The following is a 22,803-nucleotide window of genomic DNA, read 5'->3' on the forward strand; positions in this document are numbered from 1 at the left end:
CTCAACCTGCTGGCCACGCTTCTTCTGATGCAGCCCAGGATACGGTTGGCTTTCTGGGCTGTGAGTGCACATTGCTGGCTCATGTCCAGCTTTTCATCCACCAGTACCCCCAAGTCCTTCTCAGCAGGGCTGCTCTCAATCCCTTCATCCCCCAGCCTGTATTGATACCAGGGGTTGCCCTGACCCAGGTGCAGGACCCTGCACTTGGCCTTGTTGAACCTCATGAGGTTCACATGGGCCCACTTCTTGAGCTTGTCCAGGTCCCTCTGGATGGCATCCCGTCCCTCAGGTGTGTCAACCTCACCCCTCAGCTTGGTGTTGTCTACAACACCCCACAGTCGATCCCACTGTCTATGTCATTGATGAAGACAGTAAACAGTACTGGTCCCAGTACAGACTGCTGAGGTTAACCTCTGAAGTTAACATGAGTCTTTAAATTGACTTCAGTGATTTTGGGGTCAAAACTTCAGTGCACTGGGAATTACATTTGACAACGTTCATTGTTCTCCAACACGGTTAGATGCAACTGGGACTAAGCAAATTGTCAAATCTTACTGTAAAGGTGTATAATATTCAGTAATTTACATTACAGTGGTTATCAGCCAGATACTCAAGATGCTTTTGCTGATTGTTTATCTAATTTGTCAGGACCTACTAGATAAACACCTGCCTGGAAGCAGGAATTATGTAGTAGAATGTAAAAGTTTTTATTATAGTAATAATGCTGACATTTTAGCATGACACATGTAAAATGAGCTGAAGTATGTCACAGCTTCAGAAGTCTTTATAAGCAACAAACTGATCTTCAGCAAGGTAAACACTCTGACAACATTATCAAAAAACCCAACCCCTCATATCATTAATTCCTGACGTGTCAGACTAAAGAAAACTGTATTAAGGCCATATAACAATTCTTTTTAAAAGCTTTTTTTTTTTTTGCCTTGATGGAGGCTGTTTCAAATGACGGTTTAATTTTGAAGGAAATGAAAACCACCATGGAATAACCATTGTTTAAAACCTGTGCATCTAAGTTGCCTACCATTTTTCAAAAAAGAGAGGAAAGGATTAATACTTGGTAGCTATTTTAAAATAACAAATTTCATTCTGAAGTGATTTTCTAGGCAAACTGAAATTCCAAATGTAATATAATCAGGAGACTGCATTAGGAAAATGTAGTCAGGCTATTAAATAGAATTACTTTATGATAATAACTCTACAGAAGCACATAAGAAAACAGCATTATTTCGATCATTGCTTTGGCATGATATGGCAAATGAATTAGTATGATAAGACAGAGGAAAAAAATCCCTTCTAATATATGAGTAAACAACATAATCACTTCTTTAGGAAGAATATAAATATATATTACAATATTTTTCATAAAATATGTTGTAATTACATGAAGTCAATGCAACGGTGCAACTAAGAATTAAAATAAACTTTTCACAGGATATGATATTTAAAGAAACATTCTGAGGATTTACAGCTGCTTCCTAAGCAAACTGTGTAGATCTTCAGAACACAATTTTGGTTTCATTCTAGACTGCAGACCATCCAGGTACACAAGTACAGAACTCCCACTGTTTTCAATTAAATTTAAAACTTTCATAATTTTTTTTTAAAAAATATTTAAAAGCTATATCACGCAAACATTTATTTGTCATACAGTTCAATTTTAATGCATAAAACCATACTGTATCAGCCTGAAATTTGTCTGATCTGCATAGTTACAGATTATAAATTAGCTTTTGGTTTACTGACTTCTATTACTTTCTCAGAATAAAGTTCAGTAATCTCTTGCTTAGTAAATCCATATTCCAGAAGTATCTCTTCTGTGTGTTCTCCTATAAAAGGATCTCTTTCAAACGATGGAACAGCAGGGGTCCTTGACAGAAGAGGAGCAGGTCTAGGACTTGTCTCTTCCTGATCATTTTTGATAAAAGAACTTCTTTGTTTGTTATGCTGATGTGAGGCAACATCATCAAAGGATAAAACAGGGGTCACACAGGCATCAGTACCATCAAATATGCTGCACCACTCAGCTTGTGTCTTCTGTGCAAATATGGATGCAAATTTTTTCTTCATTTCAGGCCAGTCAGAGAAACTCAACTGACCGGGAAGTTTATCTGAATCTAGGCCAAGACCTGAAAGGAGAAACACAAAGTTTAACTGTAGTATAGCTTAGATAAATTAAAGTGCTGCCCACAACTAAGTATGTTCGCCAAGAAGCTAATGTTTTGCAGGCAGTCCAACACAGCAGAACATACTAACTAAAAGTTGCTTCAAACTTCATTATGATATTTATAATTGAGGGGGAGGGAGCAGAAGAATAAAATGTTCTATTACTTGCAATTAGATTAAACCACATCAGCTACAGCCTTTTAACTAAGTACATATAATAAACATTTGTATAAACACTTTGTAAGAGCAGCAGCCGCCTAGAGATAACATTTTGTCCTGAGAACATTTTCTATAATAGGTATTGTATTCTCTACCTGGCAGCAGCAACACAGAAGTCTGCTGAATGGGTCTTAGACTACAGCAATACTTATCTCATAGAAGCCAGTACATATTCCAGAGCTGGACATTCAGCAGGCTACAGTGTGTTCAACACGATCAGGTTATTTCTATGCCAGAGAGGAGAAGATGATGTGGATGGATATACCCAGGCTCGATGTGCATCAGGTAGCTCAGCTGCAGGTGCCTGCAGGCTAACTGACCTGCTTCTCAACTCCCTCAGTCCAAATGGACTCCAGCAGTGTTTGCTGCTCTCCTCTCTTCAGCACACTTCCCAAGCTCCAACTCTCCACTGCTGCTCTTTTGGAGAAATGAAACCCATAGCCCTTACACTCACTAACTGCTTAAGAACTCTGCTTCCCAGAAGATCAGTTGCAGGGACCACCTAGGTTTGCAAGACGCATATCCCTTCTGAGACACAAGAGCAGAAGGTGGACACACAGGCTTTGTACTGAAAATTCCCTGAACTAGGCAAGTCCTCGGTCCTTCCCATAACTAAGCACCACCTTCCCTCTCATTGGGGAGTTTACATCTCTCCTGTGCAATCAGTTTCCCATCTCTGTTTCTGTTCTCATGGATTCTGCTCTCTGCACTCCCTACCCTTCCATTCTCCTACTTCAAGGAGATCCAAGAATTGTTATCACTTCTTGTAGAGTTTATCTCAAAAAGGAGGTAAGAAACAAGAAAGAGAAAAGCCAATTAAACCACACTTTCAAAATGGAGACAGTACAAACAGAGGTACAAACAGAGTCTACGATATCAAATAGAAAGCAGAAGTGGTATACTGAAGGCTGTCCAAACAGTCACATCTTGAAATTCAGGAGCATGAACATAGCAGGAAAAATTAAGAAAAAGTAGGGATAAGAAATAAGTTAATCTGAGAAATTACAAAGGCTAGAGAACAACTATGATCATAATGCTTCACAAACAGCAAAAAAAGGGAGCTGCTTAGAAAACAACAGCTCTGTGTAAAAGGCAGAGAAAATGTGGAGTTCTGCAAACATTTAATTTTGAGCATTCTTTGTTATATCTTTGGATATCTGATATCAGATTGATGATTTGCCTTGCAACTGTTAATAGGCTTGGCTACTAGATGCCTGTTCGGAGGTAGAATTTACATAGAATTCCTCTAATCTTTAGATGTAGATAGGCAGAATAAGCTTTCTGTGTCTTCTATTTCTACAGGTTCCTTAACACTGAGGGGGTAGACATATAGCTACTGAAACATACAGGGGAGAAGAAAGGAAGATAATGTCCATTCTTCCGCTCTGTAAGTTCTTTCTTTCTGCTCATAATCTCTACTACATGCACTTCTTGGGGCTCATAGGCTCCCTCAAGTTATCACAATATTTAAGAATTTCACTTTTGATCACAAGATTCTTAAATAGTAGCTTTGAAAATGAATACATGCTTTGAAATCTTACTTTGGTACTGCAAAGGAAAACACAGAGAAATTGCCAGTCTCCAGACTCAGAAATACAGCCTTGCAGTTGTTCATGTTTAGAAGAAAACACAGTCAAAGACAGAATAAGCATTTTCACATCTTATTAGAGATTCCTACAGATATCAGGGTAAGTATTACTCTAAGGTAAACATCAGTCCTTTTCGAGTTACCAAGTCATGTGCACCTTAAAACACTACCTTACAATCTAGTCTTCATAACCATTCATATCATGCTAAAAAAAGATCAGCTGAAGATTACTCAAACTGGTTGAACATCCATAATTAAATAGAAGCTTTCAAAATTAATTTGATTATTAATCTGCAAAGCATAATACTGAAGATGAACAGTGCTATACAGTTTCCTCAGGAACTAGGAGGTGAGGCAAATTTACCTTCCACAATAAGTAAAGCTAAGTAACAACAGGGTACCTGAGATTCTGTCTCAATGCACGAAATCTTGTCAATTGGAAACATTGTTTCATAAGTATTTATTTGCTCATGAACTATGTTTTGGGTTCTAGTAGCCAGCCCAACATGAACAGAGCTCTATCATTATGCCATTACACAATTATATTTGAAGATCATGCCAGATGGAAAGTTGGCTGAACCTAACCATACATGCTTTAGCAAAATAGAACAATATGCAGAACCTGGAATTTAATATTACATGCTCATTTTCCATTGACCACTGAAGACTTCAACTTTAAATAGCACGAACAGCATTTAAGCACTACAGCTTCTCATTTTCCAGCTTGTGCTAACCATTTGTGGTGCAGACAAACAGAATCACAGCAGGAGCGACTGAGTCAACAAGGAAACAATTACACAGCACAGAATTGTTTGGGATACCACAGGATGACTGATTTCACCCAGCGTAATCAAAAGCCAAGTATCTTTTACACAGAATATCTGGTAAAGCAATCACAACTTGTTTCCAAGTGTTTTTGTTCAAATTTTCATCTAGGGATTTTTGTTTTGAAAAGCCCAGTAACCTACCCTAGTACAGCTTTGAAATAATGGTTTTTGAAAAATGAAAAATTAAGTCTCCTTATAGTGATGTAGCTTTAAGTCTCCTTTAAATGCTATAGCTTTATTGACATACATCTGCACATCATCTATTAATGCAACAAATTGAAATCTCTATTCCTACAGAACTCCTCAGACAAACAGCAGTAAAATTAGGCACCTATCTCAAGAGAGAGAAAAGAGTAAACTTCATCAGATAAATCAGCAAAGTTGCTTTGGTATGTTGGAAATAAACTGTTTCTTACAGTGTTTCAGCCATACTATTTTAAAAGATTACTTAGGATCACTAGCAGAGTTTTGTTCAGGATTTTCTTGTTTTAACTTGCTGATTTTCTTTTCAAAATTGTATGCTCATAGCACAGTAATTTTGAAATCATGTCGCCACAACATGACTGAATAGAACCATCAAGTATGGGAATCCTTAATTTTGGCCCAACCACAGACATAAAGGGTATGCCATTGCTCACTCTCTCTCTAAATATAATTCATTCTCACTCTGAGAGGGAACTGAACTTTAGAATATTCCAAGACAGCAGTGAATTTTCATTGAAGTAACTACTTAACGTTTTTTCTCTGCTCAAAGTTTCTGAAACTAAGTAATTTTTTAGAATGTGACAGTTCAGCAAAAGGTTGATCAGGAGCAGAGTACTGCCAGAGCATCGCTGCAAATGCATCCATAGCTGTACTCCAAGTTCACACATTTAATTACCACAATTGTAAATGTTTTGGTGCAGCAAGATTTGTACAAAGTTTAAGGCTTATCATGACAAGTAAATTCAAGTAAAACTGAACGTTACGTGTAACTGAGGGTGTCTAAAATGTAATAAGGAAACTGTTTGTCCACTTTGCATGTCTTAATAAAAACGTTGTATTGAATTCAGTACATTAGCAGATTTTTAATACAGTACACAATACTTTACAGTCACAAAATGGAGAGCCCTGTGGAAGTCCTTCATAATGATGTAAACTACGTTTTTCAAGTGCTTCCTAATTTTTTCCTTTGTTTTAAATTGATACTCCTACCTTGCGTGACTTCTAAGTAGTATAAAAAGAGTACTATCAAATACACGTGCAGAACTTTAGTGACTGTTAGTGCTTTTCACATCAATGTACGTTGACACTTAAGTTTACCTTATGTAACCAAATTTACACCACATTATAATGCAGAATCAAACCTTTACTCTCACCTGATACTCAAAATTTACTGTGTTCTGCATGCCTCTTGTAGCCTGGCTACAGCAATACTAAGCACATATTGTTAAAAATCAAGAGAAACCTGCAGAAGTAATTTACAGGTCAGTTGGAAGACATTCTGTCTCTTTCTGTCAAAACACTCAGAATTAACATTAGTAGTGCATGTTTCTTACATCAGATTTTTCATAAGATGCAAAGGCATTTTAGTTATTTATTGGATGACTTTTGTAGTAATAAAATTAATATAAGCAAAAGGATTACAGCATGTTTGTTAACAACAAATAGTTTATAGTGAGCCCAGAATACAAATCCTAGTACTACAGCTACTACAGCAATTATTTACCATGTCTATTTTATATAGCTTCAGTTTCTCATATAACCTTTTTTTAAAAAAAATTCATAAATTTGTGGTAAGCAGAAATTTAATTTTCCCTGCCAAGCATGATCTACAAAGCCAACAATCTTCTCAAACTAAGATACTGTATTTTCTCAAACTTAGTTAGTTTCCCTCTGCAGACTCCTTAAGAACTTTCCTTGCCAAGTCATTAATTGCACTCTGGTCCAGCACTGGGTTCCTAATTCTGCAAGGAAACACTGAAGTGAACCAAAACCAAAAGGAAATTAGTTTCACTTTGGCTATCCAGAATTCTGTGAGCAGTGACAAATGGTTCAGAAATCATGTTCCTTTCTCAATTCTGCAATCTTTAAATCCCCAACTCTTACATCTGCAACACCCATATCCTTGTGTTCTCACTATATAGGAGTGGCAAAAGTAACCTACTCTCTGAATATGGACAGAGACACATAAAGTGGCTTTTGAATATATTTTATCTGGAACAGCACCAAATTGCTCACCAGCAGAACTGACCAGAATTATGGAAAAAAAGTATGAAATAAAATTATGGAAATTGTAACTGGAACATACCATTTTAAAACTGCTTCAAAGAAGGGAATTAATGCCTGGAACAGACGACTCAGCCTAAGTCAAAGCTCCGCGGGTTTGTGCAAGAGCAATACAATTCTCACAAGCAGCTTTTTCTTCCCTATAACATTCAGAGGCTTAAATTCTGAACTGAATTTCTGCAATAGATATCCCATAATGGAAAAAATCCCTAAGCCACAAGAAGGATCTGCTGTTCTAATTTAGTACATTATTGCTTCAGAAAGCTTGCAACCATAACTACTGAGGGGGATAAATATTTCCTATGTCAAAATCTGAACAATTCATAATATACACCTAAAATCCAATGAAGAAAGACCACTTATTTTAAATGCAATATTGTGAAAAAATCTTGAGTTTGGTCTCATACTTTAAACAACACATTTCTACAAAATAAACAAAGAAAAGTTATTGACTGTAAACAAGCAAAGATTGTGATACAATAAAAGACAAAAAGCAAAATTTCCTTAGAAGACTGCAGTCTGTATGTTGGATTTTTTAAATATGACAGAAACAGACTGAAACACAGGCACAGCTATGACTGCAGTTGCTGTCTACTTACAAACGGACACACCAGTTCTTTATTGCTGGAATAACTATTTTTGAAACTTCAGCCGTTAAAATCAAGACATTTCTGCACATTGTAAGCATAAGGAATACTTTCAAACATGAAAATAAAGTTGTCCAATGTGGGTGCCCCAATACAGGCAGATGAATTCAGAGTTGCTGGTCCAACTTTATGCTCTAAATTTCTGAGAAACAACTAAGAGGAAAACAGAGAACGTTAACATTTTCCTCACTAAAGAGTTATCTAAATAGGACAGAGACCGATCAGCGATCATGTTATATTGCCTGATGACTGGATTCATCCATCAGAGGCTTCTTTCTAGATAAGCTGGCTGGCTGGTTGAGGGAGAAAAGCCTGAGTCTTGCCCTGTAGCAATGGTCAACACAAGAAGGCTGGAGTGTCCAGCAAAGGTTCACTGAGAAGAAGAGTGACAAACAAGACCAGATTCCATTACAGAATTTGTTTTCTTTTTGAACAAATACAGATTCCATCCCACTCCTCTAGTAAGTGCTATTCAACTTAATCTCTAGAGAAGAATAAAATACTGCAGCCATGAATACTGCAGGCCAGTGTTTGATCATTTAAGCCAAACAGATGGGTATTTGAGTAAGCAGCTTTATTATTTTCTTTTTTCCTTTGTATTTAATACAGGCATTCTCCCTGAAGACATATATTGGAATTCCAAATTCCCTAACTTCCAGAGCAAGGGCTTACATTTCGCTTTGATACAGTTTTATATTTATTTTTGTTCTCCAACTCCATTTCTTGCAAGCAAAAAATGAGAATAACATTTCAAAGAACTGCAAAGTGTAGAATAATCAACTATACTGTCTTTTTCAAGATCAAGTAGCTTAGAACTGGCGTCAGCAAACAAGTTGTTCTCAAGACAATGAGGGACAAAGTACCAGCTTCTTCAGTCAAGAACATGGCTCTTCCAAACTTGACATCTGATCTGGGGGCAGCACATAATGCTGGACATATCCCTGAGTCACTCCAGGAGACTGCCTTATGCATTTCATGTATCAGCATGTACTAATTTGGCTATTCTACACAATTGCACAGCCCTTTTTAAAATACACAGAGAAGCAGCCATTTACAGCCACAGAGGTGCAAGAACTTTGGTAGCGCCACAGGTTGCAAGAGAACAAAGCCAAAGTGTACAGAACAAGATCTCTCTTTGGGATCCTGCTCACCAAAGGCACACCCCATCTTACAACTTCATACCTTCATTTCATCCTACCATGCTCCTGAATTTCAAAAACTCCTGGAAGTGCAGGCCCTGGCACTGACTACTCTTGTTAGCACAACATAGCTGATTGGGGCTGAGCTGGCAGTAACTGCCTGTGAGAGGAACTGTCACGGTTTAAACCCAGCTGGCAACTAAGGACCACACAGCTGCTCACTCACTCCCCTTCGCCCCAGTGGGAGGGAGGAGAATTGGAAGGGTAAAAGTGAGAAAAACTCATGGGTCGAGATAAAAACAGTTCAATAATTACACAAAAATAACAATAATTAAAAAAACTGTAAGGAAAAGAGGGGGGAAAATAACAAAGGGTGAGAAAAATAACACCAAAAAAGACAAGTGATGCAAATGAAAACAATTGCTGACCATCAACTGACCAAAGCCCAGCCACTCCCCAAGCAGTGGCCCACCAACCTCCCCCCCAGCCTTTATTGCTGAGCATGACGCCTTACGGTATGGAATATTCCTTTGGTCAGTTGGGGTCAGCTGTCCCAGCTGTGTCCCCTCCCAAATTCTCATGCACCCCCAGCCTACTCGCTGGTGGGGTGGGGTGAGGAGCATAAAAATCCTGGATGCTGTGTAAGCACTGTTCAGCAGTAACTGAAACATCCCTGTGTTATCAGCACTGTTTTCAGCACGAATCCCAAATATAGCCCCCTACAAGCTACTATGAAGAAACTTAACTCTATCCCAGCTAAAACTGGTACAGGTATGCATGCTACAATTCAAGGAATAATCAGTGGGGAGAGACTGAGCAAGCATAAGGAGCTACTCCAATCAGCCACCCTCAATCAGCAAAGATTTACCACATGTAAGTCATGCACATACAAGTGGTTTGCATAACACTGGGTACATCCACTTTAGGTATATGCTTTGTTGGTATTCCTTCTACTCATTAAGCAAAACTAAAAACAGATTGAGAACTTTTTGTATCCTTCATATTCAGAATAATGGAAAGACAATAAATACCAAATTCATTTGTGTTTTTTTTTTATATGTTCATAAATTCTGTATGGAAAGCATAGCAATCTAGCAAAGGAGCACAACAGAAAAAATTATTTTTAAATTAAAAAAACAGTAAGAAGCTAAGAGCACAACTGATCAAAAGCCTGAAGCACACAAACAGTTCAAAGGTAAAGAGATACCTGCAAATTTCTGTTCTAACTTCACACAATTATTTTGCATGATCTATTCTAACTTCTCAAACAGATAAATCATATTTTATAGTCATATTTAAAGAGTCCTCAATCAAATATAAAAATTATACCCATAGCTGGACACTAAAAGCACTCTGAAATTGTGTGGTGGAAATTAATTTATAAGGCTGACTTTGCTTCTAGAAGAATTCTGTTTTATCAAGAAATATTATGAATTACCTCCACTGAACAGTCATTTCTGAAACAATTTAAATAGTTTCTTTTTAAAAAAAATTAGAACACAAATAACTGAAATTGCTCGACATTTTATTTGCAATACCAAAGAATTAGGTCTCCTTTTTAAAGTATATTCACAATCCCTTGAAAAAAGTGGTTTCCAAAAATAGTTGTTTAGTGCTCCAGCCACATCACAGACGACCATTACCATAACTCCAGAAGAAAACCTGTAGTTTAAGTGCAGTTTCTGAGGGTAAGGTGAAGAAGGGATGAAAAAGAAAGACATCAATTGCTAGGAGAAGAGAGTCAACCAAACTGCTACACTACTATCCAATTAGTTTTAAGAAGTGTTTGGTTTTTACAAAGCAATCAACATAACCAATGTCATGAATCAATGTCAAGTATTAAAGAATTCATTCAATCATGTTTTGCTGATGTGAAACAACTGCTCCAAGCTACTTACCCTTTATTAACTGCTCATAGAATTGAGGCTCAATGGCACCAACAGCCATGAATTTTCCATCGGCGGTCTTGTAGGTTTCATAAAAAGGCGCACCGCTATCTAGCAGGTTCTCACCTCGAGGTCTGTTCCAAAGTCCCAAATTTTGTGATTTCCACAGGAAAGAACTTAGGTATGCTACTCCTTCTACCTTGAAGATTTACAGGAAAAAGTAACAGCTTCAGTAAATTAGTTGGCATGTTACCTTAATTCTACATAAAACAAAACAGCAAAAACCTACTACCAGTTCTGTCCTTTGCTGAGATCTTTAATGACAAAGTCTCTGCTAAGCAGTTTAATGTCTTAAAATTTTAAATTACTGTTTATATTGCATATGTGAAGTAATCTAGAATTAGAGAATAAGAAGGAGCATAAATGTAATAATGCAGCTTCAGATGGATAACACACTTTCAATGCACAAAGTTTCCTCATTTAGCAAGTTTATAATCATTAGGAGTTCACATAGAGAATGTAAGTAATTTTAGGTGATGGGACAAGCTTCTTGGCTCTATAGAACATTAGGTATCTGACAGCCATCAAGCCTTCTAAACCTCTGGAAATCAAGATGCCTATACCAGTCCTGTAAGTATCAAATTTTTACCTCAACATTAACTTCTTTGAATTTACTGATTACAAAACTGCCATTTTTAGAAGAAAACTGGAAGGAAATCAAAGGTTAGAGCTCTCTTATACCATAAAAACTCGGAAGCTCATCTTCATCACTAAGTTAAAACAAAAGTTATTCTCCCACTCTCATCACTGGCAGGTACATAGACGTAGCAAGGTAATCTCTAAATAGGCAAGCGTCTGATGAATATAGCATTAGAAAACATGATTAATCCTGTTCCAACTTGCTCCTTAAAATTTTGGTTAGGTGGATTACAACCAGATGAAAATACAGTTTGTTCAGCCTTTCAGTAATTATCAAGCTTGTGCTAGTCTTTCCAAGCAAAATCACATCCTACAGTTTTGCTCACCAGCAGAATCCATTTTCTTCCAACTGCATTAGAAAAACTGTAAGAGAAGATGAGGCAGTAACAGTATATGGCCAGAAACATTCCAGTGGAACAGAGAAAAACCTGAGCTGTATCATTTTGATTCATGCATTTTCAGCTGTGTAAAATTAACCTAATATTGTCTATAGCAAAAAGCACAAAGATTGTACCAAAATAAAGAGCTACTGAATTTTCAAATGGAAAGATCTATTAGTTTCTACCTTTCTAAGCAAGAATTTAAAACATACAAATCTTTGAAGTATGCAGTCATGAAGGCTTCTTCACTTAATGTGCATTACTTGGCCTCTTTCTCAAGTACCTGCCACAAGGACAGGAATACTTCTGCCCTACTTGCCACCTGTTAAAGTTAATTAAAGTACTTTCATATGAGAAAATACTGTATACCTTCATTTACATGTTTGCAAAATGATTGCAAGGATATCAAAATAGTGTTTGCTTTACTAATGATCTGATCTTGCACTGCTCATATTAAGAAAAAACCCACAAAAAACATTGAAAGTAAGGATAATACTAGGTGGGGATAATACCAGAATAAGCTCTAACTACAAATTAGATTTTGGTGCTGACGGAACTACTTACAGTGCTACCTACATACAGTGCTACTTACCCTGGAAACACTTAAAATAAAATAGCACATCTGTTTTGGACTAGTATAGGGACTTCAGAAACATCCCTGGCTGGGAAACTGGACAGCTAGCTTCTGCCCAAGGCCCACTGCAACTCAGAGAGAAGTAAAAAGGTGTCTAACATCTGCACCAAACCTCCAAAGGCACGCTCAAATAACACCACACACACGCTGATGTGGCCACCTTCTTTTAAAACATGAAAAGGACAACATGGGGAGACTCGATTTAAGCCTAATTTCAGAATGATTACAGTGAGTTATGTGTTTCACTGAATGGCTCCCTCATGCTAAAAGCATCAGCAGTCTCTGAAGCAGGGACAAGAATCCAGAGGCACCACCCCGCTGGGTGACCTGTCTGCTCTGCAAGTCTTCTGTTCCTTCTGCAGAGTGAAGCAGTTCAAACAAAACTAAGAATGAATCCACACCAACGTAATCTTTATCCTCGTGAACTGATGAATGCCTCAGCCTCCAGGCTGAGAAAAACCTGGAACCCCAGTCTTGCGTTGGACAGCTAAATGCTCTTGCCATGAGACTACTATACAAGTGATTGTTACCACAATCCTCTTCTGTGGCTGTCTTCTCCCAAAGAGTGAGTCATGCTTGGTCAGATGCCTACCATCAGCAGAAGGCTCTGTGTCTGAAGTTGGAGTGAACCTAAAGTGTGGCCCTGACTCACACGCCTCTATTCCAGTATGGTACAAGAGTGCAGACGTACAATTGTGCCTACCGTATCGTATCGCGGTGTCCTCTCCATATCCTACTTAGCACATGGGAACTATCAGGCTCACTGTAAGATACCTACGATCCCTATAGAGTCAATGAGAAGAGACAGCAACTAACATTAATCAATTCAGACCAGGCATTTAATTTTCTGAGGTAGACAGCTGAAATGCAGGACCCAGTGTGTACTTTCTACGCAGCGCAACAGTAGCACTGGACACTGTGAACAAGTGATGCAAATCTAGCCCTTGGCCTGATCCTCTCTACCCTCTTTTTTTATCAGTTTAGTTTCACTAACTGGAGGAGTTCCTCATGTGTACATTACTCATATTAAGAATGCTCCCAAGCCATTTTGCAGCTTTCAGGATAGTAATTAGAAATAAAAACAACAAATCCTTCCATCACAAAAGTTCTGATGTCAATCTAGAATTACTAACCTCAAAGACAAGAAATAATGACTTTTTTTAGATTACCTCAGAAAAATAGACATTGCAATAAAAGGAAAAAACAAACAAGTTGTCAGTAAAACAATCCATGAAGGAAGATGAGAACTTTATAAAAGTAATCCTGAGGACACAAAGCTGCTAAAAAAGAAATTAATTTTCCCTCTTCTACCATAGAAAATTCCACCATGTGTCAGAGTTGTTAGCATATTCAGACTACCTAAACTGTACAACAACTTAAATAACAGGCCTATTAAAGAAAAAAGAATGTTAAAATGAAGTGACAGCCGAAAGGCTGCAGTATTGTGATTTTAAAAATATCTACTTCCATGAGACAAACTTAGATACAAAAACAGCTCATCAACCCAGTCTATTTAATGGTCTTTGCTGTTGATAATGCGTGTATGGTCTTCATTAACTGTCTCACTAAAAGTCTGTTCAAGTGAAAGGAACATAACAAAATGCCAGGTAAAACACATCCAGTGATACTGGACAATATTTCATCCGTTTCACAGGACACCAGCAACATCAGCAGGGAACTGTAAATTCCACAATTATAATGAGACAAGAAAACATTGAAAGAGAAAAGTTTTGAGGGCTTAAAAAAACCCTACAAAAAACTACAACACATTCCATTCCCAATGAGCCAGAGATCTCGTAAGGACATTAGTGGACTTTCATTGATTCTTCTCTTAACAAATTATTTTAATGACTTAAAGTACCGATAGTGAAAATAAGGTAATACTCCAAACTAAAAGAAATAACTTTTTAAATATTTGAAGACTTGTCACAATTCTCCACAGTTTTTGCTTCACAAATATACAAACTCCTTCAATCTTCTTTTGTAGGTCATGTTTTTAGACTCACATCATTTTTGTTGTGTTTCTCGGACTTCCTCAAATTGGTCTTTTTTTTTTTCTTGGAAATACGATGGCCAGCATCAGAACCAGTATTTTCCTAAGGCCTTATAAATGTTGAATACATAAGAAAAATTACTTCAGAAACCTTGCTGGCTCTATTTCCTGTTTATACATCCTAATACAGAGTGTGTGTGTGTGTGTTTCACAACAGCATGGTATTGTTGACTCATGTTCAGCTTGTGACTACTACAAACCGCCAGGATTGTACTTTAGCCAGTTGTCCTCATACTGCATTTGTGCGGCTAATTGTTTCTGCCTAAGAGAACTTCAGAGCAGTGGTCTCTGTAAATTTAAGCCAATTTTTTTCAGGTCATTTCTCCAATTTGAAAAGGTCATTTTCGATTCTAATCCAAGTGTCTAACATACTTGTAGTTCTTCCCACATGCATATCATCTGTAATATTACTAAACACAGTTGCTCATCCATCATTCAGCTTATTGGAGAAAACACTGAAAAACAACAACAGACGTCTGTGGAACTCCAGCTGGTAAGTTTTTCATTTTGACAATCAACTACTAATAATTATTGTCAGGGTAAAAACATCAGACCAGTTTGTGAGAGAGTGAAAGAGTTAGTGTCTCAAACATTGTGGCGACACGAGGTGCTATTTGCATGGCGACAGCAGGTCCGCCAGAGCGGGACGTGGGATGTGGAGAGCGCATTGGAGGATGCGCGGTTCCAGGTTCTGACAGACCTTACCACATATGACCAGAGGTCACACATAGTTTACCTGAGGAAGACCTGGTAAACCATAGTTTACCTGCTTGTGACCACCCGAGAGACCCCTCGCAACCACCACCCTCCGCCAGTGCCTGTGCAGAAGATTGAGAACTTTCTAGAACAAGAACCATGTAAGATTTCAAGGGACGTAACTGGAGGCGGGGATTAGCTTATAAAAGACACGCCCTCCAGGGAACCACGTGCGCGCCCACCACTGGAGGATGCCACGCCTGTCATCGTCTTCGTGGGATCCAAGGGTGGTGATACTTTTTCTTTCTCTTTTCTCCTCTCTTCTCCTTTCCTTTTCTCGCTTCTCTCTTCCTCTACTCTTCCAATATAAGTAAGTTTGGGATAAATTGTGATGGGTTGCCCAGAAAATAGCTCCATTGCCAAATCGCCTCTGTTTGTTCGTTGAGCTTGCCAGTTTATTAAGTCTGCCCATTTGTTGAATTTGCCAGTTAATAAAGTTGCTGGTCAGACTGTTCCTCTGAGTCATTGTCGTGACTCTACCAGCCCCACAGCTCTGCCGAGCAGAGACTGGCCTTTGGCGGTACACAAACCCTCGGAGAATCAAAAGATTCACCCATCTCGCAACCCACCGAGTGGGACAAGACATCGTTTTGCACTGATTCCATAGAATTTTCATCTAGACCATAATGCTGTGGCCTGCTTCTGCAAATGTCTTGTGAATTTGCCAAAAACTCACTCGAGTCAAGATCGCTAACATCTCTTGCTGTTCTCCTACCTTCAAGACCTCTTCAACAAAGGGATTTTTTTCAATTAATGTAATTTTTTTCAGTTCATATTTAAGTCCAAGTCATAGCCTTCAATGTATCATAACACCTCAAAGGGAGGTCAAATTTTAATTGCAACGCTCTTTAAAAAGAAAAACATAGAAACAGGGAGACAGAGAAAGAAAAAACACTTGCAGATAATACAGGTTTCAAGGATAAATGTAAATACGTATTCTTCCACTGTGTGTAAGTGGGTGGCCTTGCAGTGAAAAATTCCATAGTATTCATTATTAAGCTAATTTAGCCTTTCATTTATTTCACGGCACATTAACACAAAGTGTTTGAAATTGACTTCTTGGCAAGAATCCATGGCAGTGTAATTACTTGAGGGAACAGTGCTTCTAGTAAAACATGACCTGTCACAAATTCATAAGCAGATGTATCTTGGATAAAGCTAATGCAATTCTTTATTTTATTAGGATCATCATTTTTGCTGTTATGCATGATATTAATTGTTTATTATACATCCTATTTCCATAAACCAAACTTACTCGTCAAATATATACAGCTAATGTTTTCTGAGGAAGGCAGACAAGTAAAAGGAAAGATAGAGAACAGCACAGCAGGAAAGCTGCAGTATGTGTCCCATGTCATAAGGATGTTATGGCAACAGTGATATGTGGAAACTGCTTGCAGGTGAAGAAATAGTCATTTTATGAGATTACTTACTTTCCCTTTCCCAAGTTCTCAATTTTAAACTTTACGAATAGCTCCAATTTCCTCCCTTTTACAGACCTAGAGTAGGAAAAAACCCAAACAAGCAAACCGAAGAAACCTCACCTTTCTCGAGACCAAACTTACCATACTTGCATCAATGACCTGCCCTTTGCCAGATTTGGTACGTTCATAAAGGGCTGTAATAATGCCCATTGCACACATGACACCTCCACCAGCAAAATCAGCCAGAAGATTTATTGGTGCATAAGGATTTTCATTTTTTCTACCCAGCTTTGACAGCACACCTGACAGTAGAACAAACAAAGCAAACATAAGTATAAAATTAATTATAAACATTCATTTCTACATTTCAAGTTTCATTCTTTTTAATCTGTGCAAGTAAACAAAGGCTAAAGCAAACTTCTACCAACAGTTTTCTGTCTCTACTTGGCTGTGCCTTAGCAAATAGTTATTCTTTAATTCACAAGAGAATAGAATACCTGAAATCATGTTAGTGAAGATGCATTTAATTAAAGAGATTAATAAAAGTCTCACAGATAAACCATTGATAATTTGGCTATATAGGGACAAAATTTTATTCAAAAAAAAATTGCGTGCAATAATTCTATATTAGCACTTTGTACACGCGTAGAACCTCCCCCATAAGAATTCAACAGGCATTATGAGCATGTCTCAAAGCAACTTTGGTAAATTTCTCTTCTTTGAATCTTTTAAAGTAAAAATGCAGATGTATAGTCTTCCGTGCAAATAACCCATAAATTAATAATCATAACAAAGCATTTCACACCAATAACTGCACTTCAGTCCTATCCTCCCTCTTCAACTACCTTTGGAAAAAAAAAGGCTGCATATAAGAGGAACAGGTGAGTAACACAGAAAGGTTACCTCTGATTGCATGCCACATAGACACAGGGAACCTATGTTTATGCCAGAAATTATGCAGAATGAAAGGGAACAGAGCAAAGGCTAAGCCAGTTTACTTCAGGCAGAGCTTTGAATCTGCTAGCATTTATCTGCCATCCTGAACAACCTCTTTTCTGTCACCTTACTCTTTGAAGTTCCGTCATAGCAATTCCCTTTGGGCAAGCAAGAAACTCTGCAGTATGATCATCTCTTTCCTATGCCTGTAGCCTAAGGTCTGAGACTTGCAACATACACGGTCAAAATTTCCTGAGAACTGCATGATTCTGATGCACTGTTTAGTTAGCTAATGGTCTAACGCAATTCCTAAGTGCAAGCAACTGAGTGCACAGTATAAAGACGTTTCCAAAGCCTGTAGTGCAAGCATAAAGCCCTGTCGCTCACTTTTACCAGTCTGAAGGTCGTCACAGGCACCAGCAGATTAACATATTAACTTATATCTGGAGTTTCTAATGCAAGCCATTTTAGTTAAAGAAAGCCAAAGCTCATCAGGAAAATAGTCAGGATATGAGATCTCATTTTTGAGGACTGATACCCCCCAAACATGTTGTCCTATTTCCTTTAAATAGGCAGAAAAAGGTGACCCGTGACATTTCAAACAAAATTATTTAATTTTAGGAAGATAGCAGTAACCAAAATACTACTGATTAAATCAGCTCCAGACAAAAAAACACTTCTTTTTGTAAGCAGAAAGTACTACAATCTAAGGTAGTGACAGACTACACTGTTTCTGTACTGACTCTTTCCCTACGCTAATAACAAATAAAAATATCATAGTACTTTGAAATCAAAAGTGAAGTCAAAAGTGTTTCAGATGAGGCATTCTTTCTTTACTCTTTTTTTATTCTCTGACAATCTTACATAATGAGAGAAGACTGAACCCATCCCTGAAAAAGTTTAATTCCCCAACACAATGACTCCCCATAGTAGGTGGTACAGGATCACCACATTTGCAGTACCTCTGCTCTGGCCCTGTGCTGGGGATAAAAGAAATACTTTATCCAGTGGGAAGCCAAGAAATTTTGGGCCACTTTCTCTCCTCCCTCACAGGCTGGGAGAAGCAGCAGAGACAGCAGCAGTGTGAAGAGCAGTAGGTGGAGCCATCCATGACACACTGACTGCTACTGCCAGAGTTGTTTGTTACTGCATACTTGTAGAAACATGACACCTAAAAAGAGCATACTGTCTACAACACTTTAAGGAAACATAGCATTGCTACTTTATTTTAAGCCTACTTTCCTTTCTGTTGGTATCAATGGAGAGGTATTTACAGCAGAAAAGCACAAGAGCTCAAATGTCTTAGGCTGCCTAGTTTTTCTTCACTCAAAAAAAGCTGCTCACAAACACACAGAATAACCTGCAGCCCTTTCAGAATTATAGGCATACAGATTTTATAGGAGAGAGGCCGTTAAGAAACACAAAAATGCACAAAAATTTCAGTCCTCTCTTCAAAGAGAAAAACTTTATTCAGATAAAATAGCACAAAAGAAGGAAAATACTGCACAGCTTGAGAAGGCATGCTGATCCAGCCTAACAGCTCACTGCTGCTGCCAATACGAACAGCCTGTCCAGCCCATGTTTCCTCCTTTCTTGTGCTGACTTTTTATGTTTGTTGGATCCCTTAACGAACTGCTTCACCTCAATAACCTGGCAGAAAAACATCCTCATTTCTCCTGGCCAGTTTTTGACTTGTGAGGGAGCTTACAGAAGGATTAAGCAAGTGCCAGAGCTGACTAGAGAGAAAGGAGCAGAGAGAAGCACACAGAAAGAGAAGGAAACCCTCCTTTCACTGACAGAGACCCTTCAGATCTGCTCAGCTGTTTCATCAGACTGCACCTCAGGTAGTTTGAGCCATCTACAAATAACCTTTCAATAAATTCTTGGGTCTTAATTTAAGGGGAAAAAACCTTATTTGACAGAGAATTTTACAGCCTACCTGATAAAGCCAAATAATTGATGTCATGACCTGCAGACTTGGCATATTTTCCTGTCTGGCCAAATCCAGTAAGTCTAGCATAGATGAGTCTGGGATTCTCCTGTAGAAGGACCTCTGGACCAAGCCCAAGTTTTTCCATAACACCTGAAAAAGACAATGGCACGGAATCCTAATTCACGTTTATTTTTAATAAAACTCAAAATATACATGTTCAAAGTTAAATTATACAACAACAGAACTGAATTGCAATTTATGAAGTAATACATTTTAATTCAGTATCCATATTACAATGTGAACAGCCAGAATGTTATAGATTACCAACATACTGCATACATTTTGAATACAAGCCAATTAAGTGGAAATTAAACTTTAGGGTCCTTTTTCTTCAGCTTTTTTTCCTGTTTTACTTCCCCAAAAGATTGCCAGACAGCTTGCTGTAATCCATATACTGTTGAATGAGAGAAAAAACTACCAAAGGCTTGTTTGAGAGAGAGAGAGAGAGAGAGAGAGCAAACTCTTATGTTTTCCACATTAAAATGACCTGAAATTCCTTCCATCTTTCACTGGAATATACTTTCCTGCCCGTATGAGCCCCTCAGTGCCCCAACGTATTCCTGTATCTTTTAACTCACTGATGCGAATGGACCATGCCACTATTCCACAAATGATTTGCAACAACTGCACAAAAGAAAATGTGTTCTTTTGTAATGCAGAGAATAAGGAACTTTCAGGAATCAGTGAAATGTACGTTTGGTCAGCATGGGTTTACAGTAATCAAGGCTAAAATTTTGATCTTGCAGTTCTAAAATAGTGCTTTCAAAAGAAGCAAATTCAAGTTGCAAATCAATGACAGATTTTTATTGGCTCAGTGTAGCTTGGTCAGACTATGCCCTATAATCTATGCTGGCACTGCAGGGAGACACATTTTGGAGGGGAAGGGATAACATAACTTCAATGCCTATTCTGCTCCAGAATCTATTACTGTAACTTGTTTCACAGACCAGTCCATAATATTACTAAGTCTTCAAATTCCTTAAGATCTATTTCTATTGTATTACTTACTGGGCAGTGGCCAGTGATTAATGCCAAGGAGAAAGCGGTGAAATTTACTAAAGAGCAAGATTTTCAAAAGCAGAAGTGAGAACCGGGTGCCAAATAACCCCTGGTGTCACAGTCATTGTCGGAAGGTCAATGGTACATGTGTGTTTAAAGAAACTCTCCTGCCACTTGGGCCCTCATCTTCTCATTGGTTCACACCAGCTTCATGCTGGATCACAGATTTGCCTAGTTCAGTTACAGGCCCATAAAACCTAATGCCTAGTTACAAAATGACCTGCATTTCCAGATTAAAAAAAAAAAAAAAAGGCAAATGCCTATAAAACCAAAGAAAACAGAAATTTCCATGGTAAGAAAAAAAATCCCACTAAAAAATAGGAAACTAGCTACAATGAAAAATGTAATTTAATGTCTTAATTTGCACAGCTTCTGAAGAACAAAAGAAAAACTTCTTCAGGTAAAAACCATCACAATCGTAAAACCCTGTTTTCAGAATGAAAAGCATTATCCGTAACACATGATAGGTAAGCCTGTTTATGACGTGTGACGTTTAACTGATATGGCCTTCTATTTCTAAACTGACTACAGAAAACCCAAAACAATTCAACTAGCCCCTCACTGAAGCATGATCATAGAATCACAGAATGGTTTGGCCTGGAAGAGACCTTTCAAAGGTCATCTAGTCCAACCTCCCTGCAGTGAGCAGGGACGTCTTCAACTAGATCAGGTTGCTCAGAGCCCCATCCAGCCTGAACTTGATGATACTCTTCATAACAGAACAGCATCCTCAAGGAACAGCAAGGATACTGAAATAGCCCACGCATGAGCATCAGATGAGTGCCTGTGTATGGTTCATGAACAAAGAGAGCATTTTAGATCTGCTGTCTTCACGAAAATCATAAGCTCTGAGACTCAGACCACTATCCGCTACGTCTTACCCGCATGCTAACCTTACTGAGTTGAATTGTTGAGTTGTTGAACTGTGAGTTGAACTGTATCAGCAGGCCTGAAATGACTTTCCATCAGCAGGACTGATGCCCAAGCTCATGCATGGCTCCTGCTCACACATTCTCTGCTGCGGTCAAGAACTATTTGTTCAGCGTCTCAGCCAGTGAGGCAAGGCCCTGGCTGAGCACCGTCCACGGCTTCTTCCCTGTGGCGTTGCAAGGTTGCTGCACTTCACAAACCCCACAACATTTTTCACCCAGTCACACGAAATAAACCCCCAGCAGCCGTCTCCTTCCCACTTCCCAGTATGCACTTCCAGAGGTCACAGACAGGAGTCCCCTGAGCACCGCACCCCACGGCCGCTAACTGCCGCGCACCCGACCTCCCGCTTACACCACACTGCCTCCGCGAGGCTGTGCCTCCCATGCCCCAGCCGCACCGCTCCCCCAGCCCTACCCCGCTGCCCCCAAGGCCGCCCCCGCCTCACCGTGGCGGAAGGGCTCGATGAGCACGTCCGCCCCGCAGCACAGCCGCCTCAGCACCGCCGCGCCCGGGGCTCGCTTGAGGTCGAGCGCCAAGGAGCGCTTGCCGCGGCCCTGCACGTCGGTGGCCACGGCGGAGCGGGGCGTCCGGTCCACCCGCACCACCTGGGCCCCGAAGTCGGCGAGGATCATGCCGCAGAGCGGGGCCGGCGCCAGGCCGGCCAGCTCCACCACCCGCACCCCTCGCAGCGCCATGGCAGCCGCCGCCTGCCGAGCGCCGAGACATCGATCCCAGCCACGGCCTTAACGGCCGACCGCGCCGAGGCGGTTCCGCTGACGGGCTCGGCGGCCCGCGCTCCCAGAAGTGTCCCGGGAGGAGCCGGCTGTGCCACGCACGCCGGTCCCCTTTTACGCGGCTTTACTCTCCGGCGCCTGAGGAGACTGGTGCGGCCCCTCCCCTGTGGCAGCGGCCTGTGTTTCCTCCCGCTCCCCCGCGGCTGCGTGTCCTGAGCGGCCGACTTGGCCGTGTCACACCGAGGGTCGCCCCGGCTCTCTTCCGCAGCCGGGTTTTAGGCAGGAGATGCGCATTCCCTTGCTGCTGGGGGTCGGGCGGACAGCAAAGAATGTGAGAATCAACACCCGCTTTTCGGAAAACCTCCCTGGCGTCAGCCGCCATGTTTTACAGGGCGGCTAAGGGGAACGGCAGCCGTCCGCCCCGTCCTGGGGCTGCCGTGGGTGGTC

At 39.6% G+C, this 22,803-nt stretch overlaps 1 protein-coding gene across 1 annotated transcript; it reads right to left on the bottom strand.

Moving 5' to 3' along the window:
- Nucleotides 1-751: 751 nt before the first annotated feature.
- On the bottom strand, nt 752-22,561 carry AMACR (alpha-methylacyl-CoA racemase). Its single transcript, XM_075527091.1, has 5 exons — nt 22,068-22,561; nt 19,577-19,720; nt 16,843-17,003; nt 10,768-10,954; nt 752-2,144 (listed from the first exon to the last, which is right to left on the bottom strand). Exons 1-5 carry the CDS (start codon nt 22,315-22,317, stop codon nt 1,735-1,737), a joined length of 1,152 nt encoding a protein of 383 aa, XP_075383206.1. The 5' UTR covers nt 22,318-22,561; the 3' UTR covers nt 752-1,734.
- Nucleotides 22,562-22,803: the final 242 nt, after the last annotated feature.

The sequence above is a fragment of the Mycteria americana genome, chromosome Z (genome assembly GCF_035582795.1).
Source record: "Mycteria americana isolate JAX WOST 10 ecotype Jacksonville Zoo and Gardens chromosome Z, USCA_MyAme_1.0, whole genome shotgun sequence".
In the NCBI taxonomy this organism is placed as follows: Eukaryota; Metazoa; Chordata; class Aves; order Ciconiiformes; family Ciconiidae; genus Mycteria; species Mycteria americana.